The sequence below is a fragment of the Gymnoscopelus microlampas genome, assembly GCF_963454915.1.
Source record: "Gymnoscopelus microlampas genome assembly, chromosome: 9".
NCBI lineage: Eukaryota > Metazoa > Chordata > Actinopteri > Myctophiformes > Myctophidae > Gymnoscopelus > Gymnoscopelus microlampas.
The window spans coordinates 14,415,255-14,438,361 of NC_139946.1; the positions used below are offsets into that span (position 1 = coordinate 14,415,255).

At 40.8% G+C, this 23,107-nt stretch overlaps 3 protein-coding genes across 3 annotated transcripts; 1 reads left to right on the forward strand and 2 right to left on the reverse strand.

The window, feature by feature from the left end:
- Nucleotides 1-253: 253 nt before the first annotated feature.
- LOC311051409 (5-hydroxytryptamine receptor 3C-like) lies at nucleotides 254-6,849 on the forward strand (the record flags this gene model as incomplete). The annotated part of the gene is made up of 8 exons (XM_084065975.1): nucleotides 254-280; nucleotides 1,240-1,344; nucleotides 2,460-2,566; nucleotides 3,085-3,254; nucleotides 3,573-3,709; nucleotides 4,183-4,393; nucleotides 5,359-5,547; nucleotides 6,551-6,849. 8 exons carry the CDS (start codon nucleotides 254-256, stop codon nucleotides 6,847-6,849), a joined length of 1,245 nt encoding a protein of 414 aa, XP_083922101.1.
- A 2,024-nt stretch (nucleotides 6,850-8,873) lies between these two features.
- Nucleotides 8,874-15,182, reverse strand: LOC311051410 (5-hydroxytryptamine receptor 3E-like; the record flags this gene model as incomplete). Its single annotated transcript, XM_084065976.1, has 9 exons — nucleotides 8,874-8,884; nucleotides 9,650-9,898; nucleotides 10,290-10,478; nucleotides 11,172-11,382; nucleotides 11,903-12,060; nucleotides 12,502-12,671; nucleotides 13,191-13,297; nucleotides 14,531-14,635; nucleotides 15,117-15,182. The coding sequence occupies 9 exons, from the start codon at nucleotides 15,180-15,182 to the stop codon at nucleotides 8,874-8,876; spliced, it is 1,266 nt and encodes a 421-aa protein (XP_083922102.1).
- Nucleotides 15,183-21,565: 6,383 nt separating this feature from the next.
- On the reverse strand, nucleotides 21,566-23,107 carry LOC311052173 (receptor-transporting protein 3-like). The gene is made up of 2 exons (XM_084066996.1): nucleotides 22,961-23,107; nucleotides 21,566-21,953 (listed from the first exon to the last, which is right to left on the reverse strand). Exons 1-2 carry the CDS (start codon nucleotides 22,995-22,997, stop codon nucleotides 21,583-21,585), a joined length of 408 nt encoding a protein of 135 aa, XP_083923122.1. The 5' UTR covers nucleotides 22,998-23,107; the 3' UTR covers nucleotides 21,566-21,582.

A 23,107-nucleotide genomic window follows, 5' to 3' on the forward strand; every position in this document is an offset into this window, starting at 1 on the left:
ACTAAAGTAAGTTACTTTACTTTACTTTATTTGGACAGGACCAATGAACATTCAGTACATGAACGTGTATTCAATAAGATGAAAATTATCGCATGTAAATGCTGGATTTAGCTGGAAGCTCATTTCCATTCGCAGTCCTCATCAAGATTGATTGTTTATGTAAAATACCTTTTCTTTGGTTATAAATTAATCTGTGATCTGCAGCCATTTGGGAGCTGAAGAAACCATTTCACAGCGTTGAAATCACAGTGTGATGGCTGACAAGACTTCTAAACTGAAGGTAAATTATGTTTTCATGGTGCATACTGTACATGTCTCATGTGTAGGTTAATTGTAAGACAAAAAAACTGGTTTAAGCTCTGATTGTGATAAACACATCTAGTTCTGTCATATTTAACTGTTTATTATATTACTTAATCTTGTTAATGTCAATTTTAGCTGCTCCAGCCATCAGTCCAGCCCTTTGTGATTTTGTGCATCATTACCATCAGTGTCATGAAGGGTAAGGAGTGGTCTTTTAATATTGATGCTTAATTTTTGTTGTTGTCTCGCTCCAACCACCACCCCAGCATCCGCCTGTGGGCTCTAATTATGTATGAAAATGTTCAGAAATATAAGTATCTACAAGAATCAAGGTGGTTTTATTTGTCACTAACTTATAGTTAGTACTTATAGTAGAAGCAGTGGAATGTTGTTGGGACCTGTTCCGCACATTGTGCTACAATCACACAGGGGTCGGCAACCTTTTTGACATGAAGTGCCATGTTTTTATTTTCTTGATAGTCCGTGTGCCATATCAATATTAAGAATGATGACACCACATCAAAATAAAATATTTCAGATTTTGATTGTCCATATACATAGCAACCTTTATTTATTTTTCTTCTTTTTAAATATGTTCAGGACTAGACTAGAGTTTGAATGAATTTAAAATGATGTGCAGGATGTAATTTGCGTACAGATGTGAGGGGACTTAATTGACTAATTTCCTTTAATATTTAACTTTAAAAGAAAATCCTCTCACACTTGTGCCAGTCTCCAGTGACTTCCCTGCCCTGGGCCAATGTTGGCACCCGTGCCTAAGGTTGCCCACCCCTGAAATAATAACATGATATATAAAAGTGAGCAAGTCTGTAAGAGAACAAATAACCATAACATGACCAGAGTCGTTCCACAGTTCCATGCGATGGTGCCATTGTATTGAACTGTACGCGTCCGGATACCCCTGCTCTCTTGGAGGCTCTGGGACCTGTCTTCAAGCTGAGCGACATACGGCCCGTCATGAACAGGTCGACAACCACCTATGTCGACACATCCTTCACCCTGTACGGTATTCTCGGCGTGGTACGTCCTCTTGTAGAATCAGTGAACATTCTGTTCTCCACAACATAGTTATTACAGTGTGGACCAGAGGTCAGCAACCTTTTTGACATGAAGTGCCATGTTTTTATTTGTTTGATAGTCAGTGTGCATTAACACCACATCAAATTAAAATATTTCCAACAGATTTTTATTGCCCACAGATACCTATTTTTTAATTTATCATTTTCTTTTTGTCATTAGACCCCAACCTATCTCCCAGACTCCCTCCCCAGTCAGAGGTCAGAGTTTGAATGAATGTAGAACTTATAGAACTTGTACACTTATGCCAGCATGTGCCAGTGATCACCTCTCCTTGTGCAAATGTTGGCACCCGTGCCTATAAGGTTGCCTACCTCTGATGTGGACCATTCACTTCAGACACCCAGACAGGGGGTTTATAGTATTTCATTTAGTTCAAGTATTGTTATGCAGTCTGCACTTTCAATTGTCTATGCTAGTTTGTCTTTAATTGTATTGTTATACATAAGCCGTCTAAAAGTGACACAATGATGTTTAATTTCCACAAAATGATAGGTCCTAAAGAATGATATATTGCTTAATTATTATTTTCTCTTTTATAAAAAACAAAAAAACAGGATGAAAAAGCTCAGCTTCTGACTACATACATCTGGCTCAGTTTTGTGAGTATTTTATCTTAAACAATGCAAAACAATGACTTGTGGTTGACCACTATTTGGACTTTACTTAATTTCTTTCACTGTTCTACATTGTGACAACAATGCAACAGTCCAAAACTCAGTAATGACAATACAAATATTCTGCATTGTCTATGACTTCATTATTAAAGGAGTAGTTCACCCAAAGAAATATTATTTGATATCAATTACACACCCCATAAAGCCTTAAATTCATGGAGATTTGATAGTTGTTTTCGCATTCCTGAGCCAATTATTTGATGACCGGGTCATCGGTCAGTAGGAGGTCATCAAATTATTGGTTTAGGAATGCGACAAAAAAAATAAAAAATTAACTGCAAGTATTTTTTTTGGTGAACTACTCCTTTTACCCATCATCCATTATGACCTACTGCAGGCCTGCTTTGTGTACAGCACAGTAACACTGGTTTGTCGTTTTAGTCCTGGCTGAATGAGTTCTTCAGCTGGGACCCGGTCCAGTGTGGCACCGACATGATTACTCTACCCAGAACAAAGTTTTGGGTTCCAGATGTATTGATCGACGAATTGTGAGTTCTGCTACATACATGCTTGTCTCTTAACAAGTAGAGTCGTTCCAATACCGATAACAGTATCGGAAAAGCTAACGATACTGCCCAAAAATGCTTGTATCAGTATCAGCGATTATGCCAGTCTATGCCAATCCGATACCACGTAATTTATAATATTATATTTTCATTTGTACTGAACAATTATTTTCAGTTGATGTTTTAATACTGTTTTATACTCTTACTGTACTATTTACATTATTATTTTACTAACTTGTGGCTGCACTTTAACTATTATTAATGGAATTGTTATTTATTCCTAGATTGTTCTTTTATTACGCGTTGGTACTGTATCGGATCAGTACTCGGTATATAGCCTGGCATTGGCCAGTGAACCCACGTGATAAGTCTAGCTAATGCCAGGCTAATGTCCTGATGATGAGTTGAAAACGAGGAATGATTTTAAAATACTTTACAAAAAGGTAATTCTAGAGCTGTAGGACATCAGTCTGCTGTTCTGCTTTGTTCCCATCTTGCAGCATGGAGAAGAACGACGCCCCGTCTGTCCCCTACGTGATCGCCTATCACAACGGCTTGATAGCAGACTTGCTGCCCATGAGGGTAGTCAGCTCCTGCAACCTTGACATCTACACCTTCCCCTTTGACGTCCAGAACTGCACTCTCACCTTCAATTCCTTCTTGTACATTGGTGAGGTGCACTATGAATATTACTAATAATGGATAATAATGAATAATGGACATTAGGTATGTTCAAAACTTTGAGTTTTCAGGATTCAAATTCAAAAGAATCAAAAGTAGCAGATCTACAAGCTCAAAACACTTTGTGCCGTGCTTTGAGCTTGCGGATCTTCTACTTTTGATTATTTTGTGTGACGCTGTAGTATGATCAAGTAGGGCGTTCATTTGCAAAAAAAGACAAAAGGTTAAAACGTGGAGATGAGAGGTTTCTGCCCGACAGGAACAAATCATAACTTACCTTTTTCTTCTTATTTTCTTATATTCTCAGAGAATGAGGTGACATTGACACTTGGGAAATCACAAGAGGCTATTCTGACAGATTCAAAGGAGGTGATGTCAACCATGGGAGAGTGGGAGCTGATGGACATCACATGCACTGAAAATATCCCTAAGCTTGCATTCCATGTACGTTTAAATCTTAAATCTTTTTTTGTTGTTGCTTTTTTCCCCTCCAATGTTGTTGTTATGCCAATTAATTCCTCCCCACGGACATGTGTGTGCTATCACTGCTGTTGTATCTTACTGACTCACCTTCCAGCGGGGAGCCCCAACCGGGAGGACGTAGGGCCTTCATTCTACTCCTCCCGCCATGCACTCTCTCCCGACAGGTGCCGCCCCCAGCCCGTAGGAATACGTGCAGTGACAAATATCAGCTTCCCCGCCCATTTTCCCTCCCCTGAACACGGGCCGATTGTGTTCGTGTAGACGCTCGTGGTGGTGGACAGGCACTTTACCACTGCACCACCCGAGCACTTTAAATCCAAAACCTTAAACATATTCTATGGAATATACTGATAGCAGATATTATGATTTGTAGTAATGATACCCTGAACCCAGAAACAGTGAACCTAGGAATGTTTTTTTCTTGTCCCTTGTAGATCAGACTGAGACGCAAAGCTACTCTCTATGTGGTGAACCTCATCCTTCCCAGCTGTTTCCTCATCACAGTGGACCTCTTCAGCTTCCTGCTTCCTCCACAGAGCGTCGACCGCTCCTCCTTCAAGATGACCCTCATCCTGGGCTACACCGTCTTCCTCCTCATGATGAACGACCTGCTGCCGGTCACTGGAAGCAGCATACCTCTCATAAGTCAGTAGTACAAGCTGTCCAGGCGTAAAGGCCAGAGGACTAGCTAGCCTTCTGTACGGCTTAACTGGAATGTCATGTTTCTGAAGGACCATGAATTGTGTGTGTGTGTGTGTGTGTGTGTGTGTGTGTGTGTGTGTGTGTGTGTGTGTGTGTGTGTGTGTGTGTGTGTGTGTGTGTGTGTGTGTGTGTGTGTGTGTGTGTGTGTGTGTGTCTGTGCGTGCGTGCGTGCGTGCGTGCGTGCGTTAGGGTTGCCAACCATCCCTTGAAATACAGAATCGTCCCATCATAAGGAACCCACTTTGTTCCTTATTTGTGGGAATCAATCAATGACACACACATGTTACAAGTTCAAACAGCTCATATACATACGTACAGCATACTATAATCCAGGTTGTTAACCACTTAAACCCTCTAGATTTAGTAAACTGGACCTGAGTTGTCTCTGTACTTGAACCGTTTTTTTCCCCCAGTCTACACAAAATCACTTTGCCAAAAATAGTCAATCTACAAGATGGGCTCATGTTCCCCCCAGAATTAAGCATGCTGGGGTCCAAGTGGAGAATACGCAAAAACTACATACTGTATACTGTATTTATTATTTTCCTGTGCGTCCCTTATTCTTTCTTGGACAAATACGCCCAGCCGGCTGTCATGTATTTGAATTTCAGGTAGCTGGCAACCCTAGTGTGCGTGCGTGTGATTATTACCACTATAGACGGCACAAGGACTTCATGTAATGTCCTCCTGGAGAATGACTTCCACAAATCACACAGGTGATTAGGGAAAGTTCCTAAATCACTTTGTTAACAATGCTGTCTAGTCTGTTATCACATAGATAAGTGTTATTTTTCTGTGAGTGTGTGTTGGGAATAACACCTTTCAGATGTGCTGCATGAGAACAATAACATGTTGACTTCCATCACTCTTCTGCTCTCCTTCTCTCCCTTTTATCTCTCTCTTCCCAGATGTGTTCTTCTGTCTCTGTCTGGCTCTGATGGTGGCCAGCCTACTTGAGACCATCCTCATCACCAATCTCCTGTGTGACTCCAGTTGGAACATCACTCCGGTCCCCCGATGGGTCCAGGTGTTGGTCCTACATATCCTGGGCCCTCTTGTAGGCCTTCCTCCAAAGCCCAAAGAAAAAACTAACTCAGGTATGGGAATAATATGGTATTAGTTATTGCGAACGCGGAAGAGGCGCCTCCGCTCAAGTGGAGCCTACTATGAAACTCTGCTCGGCTTGTGGCTCTGTCTGTCTGTCTGTCTGTCTGTCTGTGTGTGTGCAGTATGTGTGCACTGCCTGCACTGCCTGTGTGCAACCCACAGAGTGCGCCAGAGTGCAGCTACAGTCAAAACACACACACACACACACACACACACACACACACACACACACACACACACACACACACACACACACAGTCCGTAAATACACAATATTTTCGAGCTGCGTTCGCTTCCAGCGTTTGCGCGTCTTACTTGTATAATCAAAGAATATGAGTTTTACTATAGCCTAGCATTTGTTTTCAAAGTGGGGTCCTTGGGGGGGGTACCAGGGGGTCCCCAACAAAATGTGTTATGATAGCACAATCATTTTAACCACTTCAACCATATTTTATACATTAATTTGACTATTCAAAAATAGCAGAGTGCCGCACTATGAGCTTGTAGATCTGCTATTTTTGAAAAATTGCGACAATTTGTGCAAACATTTTTAACCCAAATTTGATTGTGGAGGTCCCTGACACAAAACCGTTTCAGATGGGGGCATGCGGCCAAATACTTATCAATTTGGGGGTCCATGTCCCGAAAAAGTTTGAGAACTACTGCACTGTAGCACCCTGACCAAGTCCACATTTCTATATACATCTGATATACATCCTCAATGGAACAGCGACGTTAGCAAACTCGATCTTCTCATAAAAACAACACAATGCATAGCATCCAATGAAAGGAAATAACCAAGTACAATTAACTGAGCATACATGCACTGAATTAGGAGTAGGCCTAATGCACCTGCATGTGCCAGAAGGGCCAGATGATGTCAGTTCAGAACTTTGCCGTTTTTATACACCCCGTTCACTCAAAGCAAGTGATCTATTTACCTCCCATGCCCAGCTATTTTACACTAATGTCATGTGTATACCTGTTTCCTAGAAGTGAATGCCTGCCCTCTGGTGGCACTGGCAGTGGAGGACAAGGCTGATGAGAAAGCTCGGGGTCCTGAGGTGGAGGATAAGGCCCTGGAGGAGATGAGGAAGCTGGGTAAAGACCTCCAGGCCATCCGCCTCCAGGTGGACCAGCAGCTGACAGGGAACCAGAGCTCTGAGGAGTGGGTCCAGGTGGGTTTCATCATTGACCGCCTGCTCTTCATCTTCTACATCATCTTCTTATCAGTCAGCTTCATTACCATCATCGGTATCTGGGCCAGCACATATGCAGCTGATATTATGTAGATGACCACTGTTTGTTACAAGGCCCATTATTGTAGACCAGGTTTTTCAGGCCAAAGGACCCCTTAGCTGAGAGAGAGATGAGGCAGGGACCCCCACTACATATTGGATTCGCATGTTAAATGTGAGTTTTTAGACATTTAACGACTTAAACCCTCAATACTTTGTAAACTTGACCTTTGGCTCGGTACTTGGTCAGCTCTTTTTTCCCTGTACAACTAACCTCTATGCCGAAAATAACCGATCGCAGTCGCAGATGCGTTGTGAGCTTGTAGATCTGCTATTTTCGTCTAATGTTCCCCCAGAATAGTGATGTGAGGTTTGAAGTGGTTAATTACATTTTTTTTTTAAAGTCACATTTTAAGCGGCCCCCCTGCAGTATCTCTGAGGACCCCCTAGGGGTCCTGGACCCCTTGTTGAAGACCCATGTTGTGACATGAATGTTTGTTGAAATTGCTCAAGATTTAATTTGGGCTTTTCATCCTTTTTAGTTGACCTTGTATTTTGAACTGTACTTCCATGTGCTTTTTTCTCTGCAAACTTCTAAATAAAGTATTCAAGTATTCAATCATAGTTTTGTGTTTCTTTATGTGAAGGCTTTGTTTTAAGTGTCCGATGCCACTTAAAAGGCATCAAATATGGTGAGATTGATGATACAATTACAGCCTTGTTTATGTTGGAGCCTTATGTTAAAATGAATGATGGCAGTGATTTATTATGTATCACTATCAAATAAAACAGCTATGGCATTGGTATATATATCCTTCACTATGTGTTACAACTGCTTTAAAGAAACAAGCATATCTCCAGTGTTTAGCCTGTAGGCAGTGGTGGAAAAAGTACAGACATGTTTTAATTAAGTAAAAGTATCAATACTGCAATACAGAAATACTCTGTTACAAGTAAAAGTCCAGAATTCAAAATGTACTTGAGTAAAAGTACAAAAGTATTGGCATCAAGATGTACTTAAAGTATCAAAAGTAAAAGTAGTCATTATGCAGAATCTCCCATTTCAAGTTTTCAAATGTATAGAAATCTTTTGAAAATTGCAGATCTACAAGCTTGGAGCTTGTAGATTGGCTATTTTCAAACGGTCGAAATGTATATAGGGCTGGTGTTAAAGTGGTTAATGTATGTTTTGTAATCAAAAGTAACACAAGTAAATACCATGACACTCAAGCATCAAGAAACAAACTGAGGCATCTTTGATTGATCAATTGAATACTTTATTTAGAAGTTTGCAGAGAGAAAAAGTACATGGAAGTTCAGTTCAAAAGGTCAACTAAAAGGGATGAAATACCCAAAGAAGCCTTTCGGCTTGATTCAACAGGGGTCCTCACGTACTCAATTCATAAGACAATAAATGACAGACAGATATATATTACTATGCAGAAGGGGGGGGGGGGGGTTATGACTTTTACCAGGGCCAGTTTTGAATTGCAGCCTCCTGAAGGTATTCTTTTAGGGCAGTTTTGAAAGAGAGTAGGGTTTTACACTCCTTCACTACTTTTGGTAGGGCATTCCACATTTTTGTTGCATAGCAGGAGAACGAATTCAAGCCCTTGTTTGTGCCAAATCTGGGTTGGACGTGATCAGTGGAGCTACCTCTGGTGTTGTGATTGTGGACTTAATTTAAAATGTTTAAGTACTTAGGTACATAGGTATCTTAATGTTGTGGTGTATCTTGTAGACCAGGCCCATTGCAAGTTGCTGTACTCTGTCCTCAACCCTAGCCATCCGACCCTAGCAAAATGAGCAGGGGTTAGGTGAGTTGTAGGTTTAAGGCCAAGAAGTAGCCTTACCAGTTTGTTTTGGGATGTCTGGAGCCTTGTTTTTAAGGCCTTAGTGGTGTTGTGGTACCATCAGGAGCATGCAGAGTCGAAGTGCCCTTGGATGAGAGCCCCTGTAAGAATCCTCAAAGTATTCTTACTGACTAGAGAGGAAATCCTTGACAAAAAACATGTTCTTGACTTTGGTTGACTTTTTTGATGACTCTTCAGCTGGGTTGCCCAGGTGGAATCAATCTCTCAATCAACGTCTGGACAAAGAAGGGAGGGGGAGAGGGAGAGAAACAAGGACATGCAGGGATGTTCCTCTCACATGAATAGGATTGTTTTCAATTAATGTTTTAGATTCTGCAAAACCATATTCACATCAACCACATAAAATTACTTAAGCAAATTGTATGGGACTTTGTGTGTCCAATAGTGTTAACTCAAATTCCAACCAACAAAGCCTTCACATAAAGAAACGCAAAACTATGAAATATTGAGCAATTTCAACAAACATTTATCATGTCACAATATGGGTCTTCAACAAGGGGTTCAGGACCCCTAGGGGGTTCTCGGAGATACTACCACTCACATTTCTGCGGGAACATTAGAGGAAAATAGCAGATCTACAATCTCACAGCGCGGCTTGTAGATCGGCTATTTTCGGCAAAGAGGTTTGTTGTACAGGGAAAAAAGAGCAGACCAAGTACAGAGCCAAAGGTCAAGTTTACAAAGTATGAGGGTTTAAATCCTTCCAACATGAATCCAATATGTAGTGGGGGTCCCTGCTTCATCTCTCTCAGCTAAGGGGTCTTTGGCCTGAAACGCCTGGTCTACAATAATGGGCCTTGTAACAAACAGTGGTCATCTACATAATAATTGCTACTTAATATGTGGACTTTTTTGGACGGACCTTTTAGACAAAGTGTATTAGATGTACTTTTTCGCATTTCTGCCTAATACAATATTCAATCAATCAATCAATCAATCATATCGCAATCATAATCCTGCATATGAGCTGGCCCAGATACCGATGATGGTAATGAAGCTGACTGCTATGAAGATGATGTAGAAGATGAAGAGCAGGCGGTCAATGATGAAACCCACCTGGACCCACTCCTCAGAGCTCTGGTTCCCTGTCAGCTGCTGGTCCACCTGGAGGCGGATGGCCTGCAGGTCTTTACCCAGCCTCCTCATCTCCTCCAGGGCCTTATCCTCCACCTCAGGAGCTTTCTCATCAGCCTTGTCCTCCACTGCCACCAGAGGACAGGCTTTCACTTCTAGGAAACAGGTATGCACATGACATTAGTGTAAAATAGCTGGGCATGGGAGGTAAATAGATCACTGGCTTTGAGTGAATGAGGTGTATAGAAACGGCAAAGTTCTGAACTGACATCATCTGGCCCTTCTGGCACATGCAGGTGCATTAGGCCTACTCCTAATTCAGAGCATGTACAGTATGCTCAGCTAAATGTACTTAGCTATTTCCTTTCATTGGATGCTATGCATTGTGTTGTTTTTATGAGAAGAGTTTGTTAACGTCGCCGTTCCATTGAGGATGTAACATAATCAGATGTATATAGAAATGTGGACTTGGTTAGGGTGCTATAGTGGAATAAAACCTATATTTAATTATTATATAACTCATACAGTACCATATTATTCCCATACCTGAGTTAGTTTTTTCTTTGGGCTTTGGAGGAAGGCCTACAAGAGGACCCAGGATATGTAGGACCAACACCTGGACCCATCGGGGGACCGGAGTGATGTTCCAACTGGAGTCACACAGGAGATTGGTGATGAGGATGGTCTCTAGTAGGCTGGCCACCATCAGAGCCAGGCAGAGACAGAAGAACACATCTGGGAAGAGAGAGATAAAAGGGAGAGAAGGAGAGCAGAAGGAGTGATGGAAGTCAACATGTTATTGTTCTCATGCAGCACATCTGAAAGGTTATATTCCCAACACACACTCCCAGGAAAATAACTATCTACAGTATGTGATAACATAACGTGATGATAACACGTTGTGGAAGTTATTCTCCAGGAGGACATTACATGAAGTCCTTGCGCCGTTTATAGTGGTTATAATTACACGCACGCACACTAGGGTTGCCAGAGATACCTGAAGAAAGAATGGAAAAATGTCCAGATGTCCGTAAATTATAAGCGACTTTGCCCTACTTTTATGAAATGGTCTCTCTCAGACTGTGAGGTGCCTGTCAGGTGAATGTGCGATGCATAGTGGATGCTACGTCACGCTAGATGTGAGGGCCGCGCAGCCGCCCAAAATTCTGGTCAGTTCAATAAGGGGACACGTCTTTTAGTGTCCAAATAAGGGACGATTCTGTATACTAAGGGCGCGCGCACACGCACGCACGCACGCACGCACGCACGCACGCACACACACACACACACACACACACACACACACATCTATGCACACACTATGACATTCTATGGTCCTTCAGAAACATGACATTCCAGTTAAGCCTTACAGAAGGCTATTGTAGCTAGTCTTCTGGCCTTTACGCCTGGACAGCTTGTACTACTGACTTATGAGAGGTATGTGGTGTCCAGTGACCGGCAGCAGGTCGTTCATCATGAGGAGGAAGACGGTGTAGCCCAGGATGAGGGTCATCTTGAAGGAGGAGCGGTCGACGCTCTGGGGAGGAAGCAGGAAGCTGAAGAGGTCCACTGTGATGAGGAAACAGCTGGGAAGGATGAGGTTCACCACATAGAGAGTAGGCCTGCGTCTCATTCTGATCTACAAGAGACAAGAACAAACCATTACTAGGTTCACGGTTTCTGGGTTCAGGGTATTATTACTACAAATCATAATATCTGCTATCAGTATATTCCATAGATTATGTTTAAGATTTTGGATTTAAAGTGCTCGGATGGCACAGTGGTAAAGTGCCTGTCCACCACCGCGAAGGTTTTGAGTTCAAATTCAACGTGGTACATTTGGTACTTTGTCGAGCGTCTACACAAACACAATTGGCCCGTGTTCGGGGAGGGAAGCCGGGCGGGGAAGGTCATATTTGTCACTGCACGTATTCCTACGGGCTGGGGGCGGCACCTGTCGGGAGGGAGAGTTGGGCGGGAGGAGTATATAGGATGAAGGCCTTATGTCCCGGTTGGGGCTCCCCGCTGGCAGGTGAGTCAATAAGATACAACAGCAGTGACAGCACACAAATGTCCGTGGGGAGGAATTAATTGGCATAACGGCTAACTTGGAGGGGAAAAAAGCAACAACAAAAAAAATATTTAAGATTTAAACGTACATGGAATGCAAGCTCATCGACGCCTCCATTAGTAGTCAGGACATATTTAGTGTATGTGATGTTCATCAGCTCCCACTCTCCGTTGGTTGACATCACCTCCTTGGAATGCTTCAGAATAGCCTCTAGTGATTTCCAAAGTGTCAATCTCACCTCATTCTCTGAGAGGAGCAGAGGGACCAAAGGAGAGATTATACAAGGAAATAAGAAGAAAAAGATAAGTTATGATTTGTTCCTGTTGGGCAGAAACCTCTCATCTCCACAATTTAACTTTTTTTTTGCAAATTAACCCTTACTTGATCATACTACAGCGTCACACAAAATAATCAAAAGTAGCAGATCCGCAAGCTCAAAGCACGCCACAAAGTGTTTTTAGCTTATAGATCTGCTACTTTTGATGCTTTTGAATTTGAATCCTGAAAAGTTTCGGACATACCTAAACCTACCTAATGTCCAGACCATTATTCATTATTATCCATTATTAGTAGTATTCAAAGTACATGTGAGGGAACAACCAAAAACTATTCGTATCTGAAACCAAACTAAATGTGACATTTGGGTGCTGAGGAGGAGGCCTTCTTGAGCAAAACGGTGCACCTCACCAAGGTACATGTAGGAATTGAAGGTGAGAGTGCAGTTCTGGACATCAAAGGGGAAGTCGTAGATGTCAAGGTTGCAAGAGCTGACTACCCTCATGGGCAGCGAGTCTACTATCTGGCCGTTGTGATAAGTGGTCACGTAGGGGACAGACTGGGCATTGTTCTCGTCCATGCTGCAAGACGGGAACAAAGCAGAACAGCAGACTGATGTCATACAGCTCTAGAATGACCTTTTTGTATTTTAAAGTAATTCCTCGTGTTTAACCCATTCTCAGGACATTAGCCTGGCATTAGCTAGACTTATCACGTGGGTTCACTGGCCAATGCCAGGCTATCATGCCAAGTACTGATCCGATACAGTACCATCGCGTAATAAAAGAACAATCTAGGAATAAATAACAATTCCATTAATAATAGTTAAAGTGCAGCCACAAGTTAGTAAAATAATGATGTAAATAGTACAGTAAGAGTATTAAACACTATTGCAACATCAACTAAAAATAATTGTTCAGTGCAAATGAAAATATGATATTATAAATTACGTGGTATCGAATTGTCATAGACCGGCATACTTGCTGATACTGATACCAGCATTTTTGGGCAGTATCGTTAGCTTTTCCAATATTGTTATCGGTATTGGAACGACTCTACTTGTTAAGAGACAATCATGTAGTACATGTAACAGAACTCACAATTCGTTGATCACTAAATCTGGAACCCAAAACTTTGTTCTGGGTAGAGTAATGCTGCTGGTGCCACACTGGACCGGGTCCCAGCTGAGGAACTCATTCATCCAGGACTAAAACAACAAACCAGTGTTACTGTGCTGTACACAAAGCAGGCCTGCAGTAGGTCATAATGAATGCTGGGTTAAAGGAGTAGTTCACCCACCAAATTACTTATTTTCTATCAATTTCACACACCATGAAGCCTTGAATTCATTTATTCAAGCCTTGATTTTTTAGTTTTTGTCGCATTCCCAAACCAATCATTTTATGACCTCCTACTGACCGATGACCCGGTCATCAAATTATTGGCTCAGCAACAACTATAAAAGCAACAACTATAAAAGCAGCAACTATAAAACAACTATAAAATCTCCTTGAATTTAAGGCTGAATGGGGTGTGTAATTGATAATAATCTTTTGGGTGAACTACTCCTTTAATAATGAAATCATACACAATGCAGAATATTTGTATTGTCATTACTGAGTTTTGGACTGTTGCATTGTTGTCAGAATGTAGAACAGTGAAAGAAATTAAGTAAAGTCCAAATAGTGGTCAGCCACAAGTAACTGTCTTGCATTGTTTAAGCCTAGCGTGATATTAAAATACTCACACATTTGATCCAGATATATGTAGTCAGAATCTGAGCCTTTTCATCCTGTTTTTTTGTTTTTATAAAAGAGAAAATAATAATAATTAAGAAATATATAATGTCTTTCCATAAGGACCTATTATTTTGCGGAAATTAAACATGTGTCACTTTTAGAAGGCTTATGGATCACAATACAAATAAAGACAAACTAGCATAGCATTGAAAGTCCAGACTGCATAACAATACTTAAACTAAATGAAATACTATAAACCCCCTGTCTGGGTGTCTGGAGTGAATGGTCCACATCAGAGGTAGGCAACCTTATAGGCACGGGTGCCAACAATGGCACAGGGAGAGGTGATCACTGGCACATGCTGGTGTGAGAGTGTGAGTGTGAGACGGAGGATTTCTGCTTTAAAATTAAATATTTAAAACTCTGAACTCTGACTGGGGAGGGAGTCTGGGAGATTGGGGTTGGGGTCTAATGACAAAATGTCCTGATGTGAAAGAAAATAATAATAAATTAAAAAAATAGATATTTATGGATAATCAATCTGTTGGGAAAAAAAATAATTTGATGTGGTGTTAATGTTGATATGGCACACTGACTATCAAGAAAATAAAAACATGGCACTTCATGTTGACCTCTGTGCCACACTGTAATAACTATGTTGTGGAGAACAGAATTTTCACTGATTCTACAAGAGGACGTACCACGCCGAGAATACCGCACAGGGTGAAGGATGTGTTGACATAGGTGGGTGTTGACATGTTCATGACGGGCCGTATGGCGCTCAGCTTGAAGACAGGTCCCAGAGCCTCCAGGAGAGCAGGGGGATCCGGACGCGTACAGTTCAATACAATGGCACCATCACATGGAACTGTGGGACGACTCTGGTCATGTTTCGGTTATTTTGTTCTCTTACAGACTTTAAGTTAACTCATTAACCACTTAAACCCTGTTTACCTAGTTGTACAATGAACGCTGAATACAGCCAATATACAAGCTCACAACATGGTGAATTGGGACACATTGTGAGCTTGCTTAAGGATAATTCCTTTTAACAGGTCGTTTATGAAAGTCCTTGCGGTCTTGTTTCCAATGAGAACCTGTGAGCAATTAGGGGTTAAGAGTCTTGATCAGGGACAAATTTCATTTCATCGACACATATGCTGGCCTGGCCTGGAATCGAACCTGGGGCAACCAGGGCCTCTGGCTGCCTAGGCGGGCTCACTAACCACTCAGCTATGGCCACCCCTTGGTTTTATATATCATATTATTATTTCAGGGGTGGGTAACCTTATAGGCACGGGTGCCAACATTGGCACAGGGCAGGGTAGTCACTGGACACTGGCACACTGCCATCCTCTCACACAAGTGTGAGAGGATTTTCTTTTGCAAATTACATCCTGCACATAATTTTACATTCATTCAAACTCTGAACTCTGACTGGGAATATTTCAAAAGAAGAACAATAAATAAAGGTTGCTATGTATATGGACAATCTAAATCTGAAATATTTTATGTTGATGTGGTGTCATCATTCTTAATGTTGATACGGCACACTGACTATCAAGAAAATAAAAACATGGCACTTCATGTCAAAAAGGTTGCCGACCCCTGTGTGATTGTAGCACAATGTGCGGAACAGGTCCCAACAACATTCCACTGCTTCTAAGTTAGTGACAAATAAAACCACCTTGATTCTCCTTACCTCCTCCTAACTAACTCCTTACCTTTCATGACACTGATGGTAATGATGCACAAAATCACAAATGGCTGCACTGATGGCTGGAGCAGCTAAAATTGACATTAGCAAGATTAAGTAATTAAATATAATAAACCATTAAATATGACAGAACTAGAAGTGTTTATCACAATCAGAGCTTAAACCATTTTTTTTGTCTTACAGTTAACCTACACATGAGACATGTAGGCTACAGTATGCACCATGAAAACATAATTTACCTTCAGTTTAGAAGTCTTGTCATCCATCACACTGTGATTTCAATGCTGTCAGAGTGTAATGGTTTCTTCAGCTTCCAAATGGCTGCAGATCACAGATTAATTTATAACCAAAGCAAGTATTTTACATAGTTATGACTGCGGATGGAAATGAGCTTCCAGCTAAATCCGGCATGTTTGTGTAGGATAGGCCTAAGCCACCCCCAATTTTTTTGTTTATTGAGCTATATTTTGTTGTTTGTTTCATTATAATTCATTGCTATTCAGGTTTATTGTAGATTTAATTGTATAACAAGTTATATTGTTAAAAGTGAGAGTTCGTGCATAACTGTATTTCATGTATGTCATATTGTTTTATGTTATGTTAGTCTTCACTAAAATAGTCTGTGTTCCATTCTTGCAAGACAACACATACAGAGCAATAACGCATGTGAAGCAGACTGGACATAAACATGTCTAATTCATGTTTATGTGTTTTAAACTGTCTTGTTGCAGGTGAGTAGGCTATCATACAGTGGTTAACTCAGACACATATAGTAGCATATGACCAGGGGGTATTTTGATGGTGGAAAAGTTGGTGTTTGACTCCACAATGTTTGTTTTGTAGTATTGTCCTCCATGCTAAGCAGCTTAGCATCTTAGCTAATTTGCACTGCAGTGACTGCAGAGGCCCCATGCTGCTATGTGACCCTGTGTTGTGAATAATTAATTAATTCTACCCCACTGTAATAGTAATACTATTTTAGAACCAGAACTATTTGGTGTTATGTATTTATGTTATTTTGTGTAAAACGGTAAAAAGGTGATGTTATTTCTGTTTATGTAGGATTCTGTTAATGTCCAGATACAGTATACCTGTCAGTCAATGAGGAAGACAGTACATCCTATTATCTAATGTGAAGCGGACTAGACATTGGACAGAAACGTGTCTAATTCATGTTTATGTGTTTTAAACTGTCTTCTTGCAGTTCCATGTCCAGTAAAAATGAACAACTCAAACTACACTGATATGGACTCATTCCTTCATTGAAGTGTGTAACATTTACATAATATGTAAATGATAGAGATAATTTTCATCTTATTTAATTCACATTCATGTACTGAATGTTCATCGGTCCTGTCCAAATAAACAAATAAAGTAAAGCAAAGTTACAGTAAACTTTCCCCAGAAAATTACTGGATCATAGTTTTTTTTTAAGTATTCAATTTCTTCATATTAATCATTTTTTCAGAGAGAAGCGATTGCAGAATTTTAAAATGAATTAAGGCTCTAAAACTGTGCAGAAGGATCCATGGATTAAAGTTCTCCGTCGTGGCGATGAATTTCCGTCGTGAGGATTCTATAGGGGCTATTTATGAGATCTGTGCAGATCTGCAAAAAACTAAAAAGGTGGGTTATGTGTGGTGATGGCCGCGGTGTCAATGACATGAGTGAAGTCGTAGCATATACTTGCTAGTCAAAATTATCTCCAAACTACAAAGCATCCATCCCCAGCGATCCATCATAAAGATCAGCTGCTCAGAGTGCTGCGGCATGACCCCTGTAACCTGACACCGTAGTGTTTAGCCTCCGCTATACTTAGTTGTGTGGCGGTGCTGTGCGCAGTAAATAGCAGATCTACAAGCTCACAACGCGTCCAGTTTGCGCTGTGACCTTGTAGATTTGCTATTTACGGTATGCAACTATGTTGCGCTCCGTTCTCCCTTTCATTCTGACTTAAAGTAGCACGGATTTACCACTGAAGTTATGGATTTTGCTATGAATGAATTGTTGGCAGTGTCCAAAAGATTAAATCACAGGAATAATGGAATACACTGGAGTTTTAAATCGAAAGTGGATTACACCACGTAACAGGTAGGATCTAATTATTTGTTGACAGGGAAGGCAGGAGTAATTGACAATAAACATGTGCTTACGTTCTCTTGCATTAAAATAAGCAGCGGAACTCTTGCTGTGTTTCCCAGTCAGAGATTAGAGAGGATTTCACAAAAGTCACCCATACAGGTGTCAATGCAAATACTTCAATTCACTTGGGACGGTATCATGATTGGTTTTCAAGGCAGTAGGCGGAGGTTTATCCACCGTGAAATGCATTGTTTCTCGCATTATACTCCCACGTGTGGTAGCGGTCAGTCGAGCAATAATCTTGGAGGCGTTGGTTGTAAAAGAAGGCTCGGACGTGACTGCCAGTAGGGGAATACCACTCATTTTCAACATTGAACTATGTCTTTAATACACCTTACAGCTGTTGTGTGGATTGTTGTTGAGATCATGTGATCAGTGACATATGTATGGTGTACTTTTGGCTCCGCCCTCTAGGCTACGGCATTCACTAGACTGGGGAATCTCACTTCCACTTGAACCAGTGCGACTTCAATATAAAGTTAAGAGTTATTAGAGCATTTTAAGCCAATTGATCTCTATTATCTGCAAGTACTATGTCTTGTGAAATGTTATATATAACCATAATAATGCCATTATAAACTACTACAAGTCGCAAGTACAGCTCCTGCAGCAGAAGTCTCCTCTACTCTCCTCTTAAAAGCAATGCCAGCCCTCTCACAGACAGAGAGGGAAAAAAACTGATAAGGATGTCTGGTAGTGATCAGTGCCATCTATTAGAGAGTTACGCCAACTCCGTCCACTTCTTCGGGTCAGGTCTTCTACATACACATACATTGGTGAATAGTGACAATTCCTTAAACCGGAAGTTCATGGAATGCATTGAAGTCGACGGCTCCTTGTCACTATTTCCAGCTACATGAACCACGTGACCGACGCTGTTTCTGACCCCTCATTGGCGCAACTCTCTAATAGAAGGCTCTGGTAGTGATGTGCGGGTCGGGTTTTTTCATGACGCCCCGCCCCGCCTCAACCCGCCCCGCGAACCTATATATAAATCTATGGCTCCCGGTGGGAAAAAAAAGATAATCATCATAATAGCTCAGATTTATATAGCGCTCTTTTAAGTAGGCCTACCCAAAGTCGCTTTAAATGTCTACAGTAGCACAACATTGTCATGGGCTAAATAAACAAGTCTTAACCAGGGGTGTATTGGTGATTTTTCCACCCGTCCGAACGGTATTTTAACGACGTCACACGCATGCACACTGCATGCGCACACCAATAATTCAAATTCAAGGAATGCCATGAATTATAGAGCTGAAACTAAAAGTTTGCTTTGAACAAGTATCTTTCTCTTCTTCGACGGTGGCTGAGGCATTGTTGCGTGCAGATAGGATACTGGCAGCAGCGGCTACTGAAGCCAAGATGCTGTGGTGCTTAGCTAGGGAGTTAGTAGATGCAGGGAGTGAGGACACATTTTCACACTCACTTGTAAACCTGTTACGCAAAGTAGCCATTTGGATAGTTGGCTCGTGAATCTAAGGGGGGGGGGGGGGGGGGGGCATGACACCACTGGTCTTAACTGTCTCTCTTGTAATTCACTTAGGTTCTCACGTGCAACCTTTCCTCTCCCCTCAAGGTGCATAATGGTCCAAATGACTACTGAAGGCTACATGGGTGTGCACCATGTTATTAATTTATGATTTCTTTGTCTTACCGACTTTTATCCCTGTCTAGGACAGGGGTAAACCGATGCAAGGTTGGGGTGTTTCCCCTTTCACAACGCTTCACAAATCACATATTGGGATATGGTCTGAAATCATTTTTGGGGTTTGGGATTTTTTTTTGGCTTTAATCCCTGAGGATCTAATCCAAATTCCCAAATTAACCTTGTATCATCAGGCTTAATGCCAAATAAGACATGCAGTCGCACAGACAGCATAAAATAAGCCAAGCGTGCCTTGGGAAAAACCCAAATCAGGTGGCTTATTACATTTCTGTTTAGTTTTGCCTATACGTGTTTGGACAACAGAGCTTTGTTGTGATGGATGGCTTTGGTCTGTGTGTCTGCAGGTGGTGAGAACTATAACCACAGTGGTGTGTGACTCTCACACAAGGGGGGATTTCACCAGTGATGGAAGAAGTACTCACATGTTTTGTCTTGTCTTACAATGTGATTTATATTGTTTGCTGTTATGTTGCTTAGAATGGCTTTATTTTGAAAGACAAAGTACCCTTATATTGAAAGGCCCTCTTCACAAGAATAGGTCACTGTGACTTTAGGCCCTCTTGATGAGAAGAGGTCGTTAGTTAAGGCAGGTGTGTGAGTTAAGCTAATTGCACTGGATACAGAACAGCTGTGTGAGCCTGCAAACAGCATTTTATGTCAGTAGTAGCAGAGAGTGCATGCTCTTCATTTCTGTGTCCTTTTCTGATGCTTGTCAACTTACCTTCTACATACCTTCACCAGGAGGCAATGCTGTAAGCTATAATTCATTTGGAAGCTATAATTTCATGTTGTTGTGACAATTTCATGTATGCATAATTAAGTTCAATAAGTTAATGTTAAAAACGGCAATTAATGGTTATTGTGTATTAAAAATGACTATTTACAAGCCACTGTAAAGAAAACAGGACAACATCTCATGTTACATTGTACATTATGTTTGATTTCAGTTTTTACTCCATGACCTGTAAAAGATGAAGAATCTTCAGTAAAAGAACAAGCCTTACGTCACGATTCTGTCATTATTTCTATGGGAAGTGGAGTTTAGCTCGCTGTTGAGCTGAAGTTCAGAATACACTTTGGCAGGAACAGCACATGTTTTACTTAGGTAAAAGTACCAATACTGCAATGTAGATATACTCTGTTTCAACTTAATATGTATAAGTCCCGTATTATTATTATTTTCTTTTTAAACTAAAAGTACAAAAGTATCGATATCAAAATATACTTAAAGTTCTTAAAGTATTTGTACTCGTTGTTTCACAAGTTCAAAATGTGTGAAAAATCTTTTGAAAATAGCCAATCTACATAAGCATTGTGTTCAAACGGCCGAAATATATATTCGGCTGAAGTGGTTAGTGTAACTAGTAATTAAAGGTTTCATATAATTGTATTGGAATAAAAGTACAATACTTTCCTCTGAGATGAAGTGGGGTAGAAGTAAAAGTATTGAAAATTGTAAATACTGAAGAAAGTAAAAATACCTAAAACCTACATGTACTTAGTTACTTTACACTACTGGATTTCACCCCCACCCCTTCATGGTAGGGTGACATCTGATGGCCAGATGAAAATACATTTAAAAAGGGTTCCACTTTGTTTTCTACAAAATGATTACAAAGAGTTTTAGTCCATTTTCAACTTTTCAAAACATTTCGAACCAAAATAGTTCAACCCGTGTAACGTGCCCAAGGCCTTATGTGCCACAAGGCACGAAGTGGATAGGTAACAGGTAAGGTGTAACGTGCTGCTGTTGCTGCTGGTTGTGCTAAAAAACCACAGTGTGATTTGCAGCGAATGCAAATGGCTTTCTCTTGTGATTCCAGTTGTCTGGGCTTATTTACATTTCATGCAATGTATCATGGAGTGCTGACTTTGTGTCACGAAGCAAGGTATGACAAGGAGGAGTCAGACCCATATTAATCATATTCATAAAAGTTGTAATTTATTTATTTAATTTGGATGGAGAATATAGGCCACAGTGCACAGTAAAAAAAAATGATATATATATATATATATATATATATATATATATATATATATATATATATATATATATATATATATATATATATATATATATATATATATATATATATATATATTATATATAACTAACTAACTAGGCTTAACATATGCATACAGTATGAGAAGGCAAGCACAAGAGCGGATTTATAAATAGGGTTAGATTTCTGAGTGACTCAAGGGATGACTTCTTGAAAATAGATTCATAAGTTCAAGTCTGAAAACATGGTGGTCAAGTCCTGGGTAACGTTACAGATGCCCTGCATGCAGGCTTCACAGTGGGCAGGCTCGTGGGGTCCTCTAACTTCGGCGTTACGAAAGGTCCTGTTCCTTTCGCCCACATATTCACCGTAGCACTTTTCCCTGATCTTCTCCATCAGCTTCTCCAGGAGGACTTCAATGTTCTCTGAGGGGAACCTGGGGGCCTCCATAGGAGCTTCAGTGCACCGCTTGCATTTCTGACGAAAGCGTCTGACCTTAACGGTTCCCTTCCCTGCCTCTAGGCGCATGTGGAAGAGCACCATCACCCTGTTAGATGGCCATGCAGCCTCTCCTACACTTGGAACACGTGTACCTAAATAATGAAGACAGTTATTATTATCATTATTATTACAATTTTATATACACAGTAAAACCTGGAGTGTTAAAAGACGACTTCACCCACTTTCAACCTGTTCATATCATGAGCATATAATGCTCATGATAAAATGGTAAAAAAAAAAAAGTACTCTGTCTGTGTCTCATAGGAGGACTGCGGACACTTCAGAAACCCGTCTACCAGTGACATTCATCGTAGGCACACTTTTTTAAACTTAATTTATTTATTTTTATTATTGCAAGAACAATTGCCTTCATTATCGCATGCTAACTTTCCAGGAAGAGAAAGCCTGCCGTTTCTCGATGATGTCACTGGTAGGCGGGGTTCTGAGGTGTCCACAATCCTCCTCTGAGACACAGACCCAGTAGACAAAAATTGTGTCATATTATCATGAGCTTTAGTGAGGACCAGTTATGAAGATAGGTTGAAAATGGGTGAAGTTGACCTTTAAATTCACTCTGAAAGTCAATGAAAATAAATAAATAAAATAGACTAAAGGTCTATGAGCAAAAATCTCTCTTTATACAATACATAATCCGGTCTCCACATATCGACATGCCATACACAGACACTCTACTGATTTGGATGACTAAGGACCTTCATGCATCCCCTTTAAGCCATAATTTAACATTAGTCTAACCTCACTGTAATTCTAAAACTAGCCTTAATGCTATAGTCCTTAAACTATATCTGAAAATCAAGGACAGAAATCTGTGACTGTTTGTGAAGACATTTGCTTTTCACAAGGATAAAAGCAAATTAGTACAGAGCCAGAACAAACACGCGCACACAACACTCACGCACGAGCGCACACACACACACACACACACACACACACACACACACACACACACACACACACACACACACACACACACACACACACACACACACACACACACACACACACTACACCCTATGTGTACCCAAAGAACATTTCCACAGTAACATTCCTTTGATAAACAACAACAAAGCAGACTAACCTTGCCATTGCATATCTGATGTACTGTTTCCAGCCATTGCTCAGACTATCTTTCACAATAGAATTACTAAACTCTAAAGTCCAAGAATCATCGGGTCGATTCAATTCCTCGATTTTCGTATTAAAAGTACTCGTCCATTCCTCCAGT

Excerpts from the sequence above, each read along its gene's own strand:
- LOC311052173 (XM_084066996.1), bottom strand. The coding sequence starts at position 22,997 with ATGGCTGGAAACAGTACATCAGATATGCAATGGCAAG. Across the intron at positions 21,954-22,960 it reads ATCAGATATGCAATGGCAAG|GTACACGTGTTCCAAGTGTA; the intron begins GTTAGTCTGCTT and ends TTCATTATTTAG.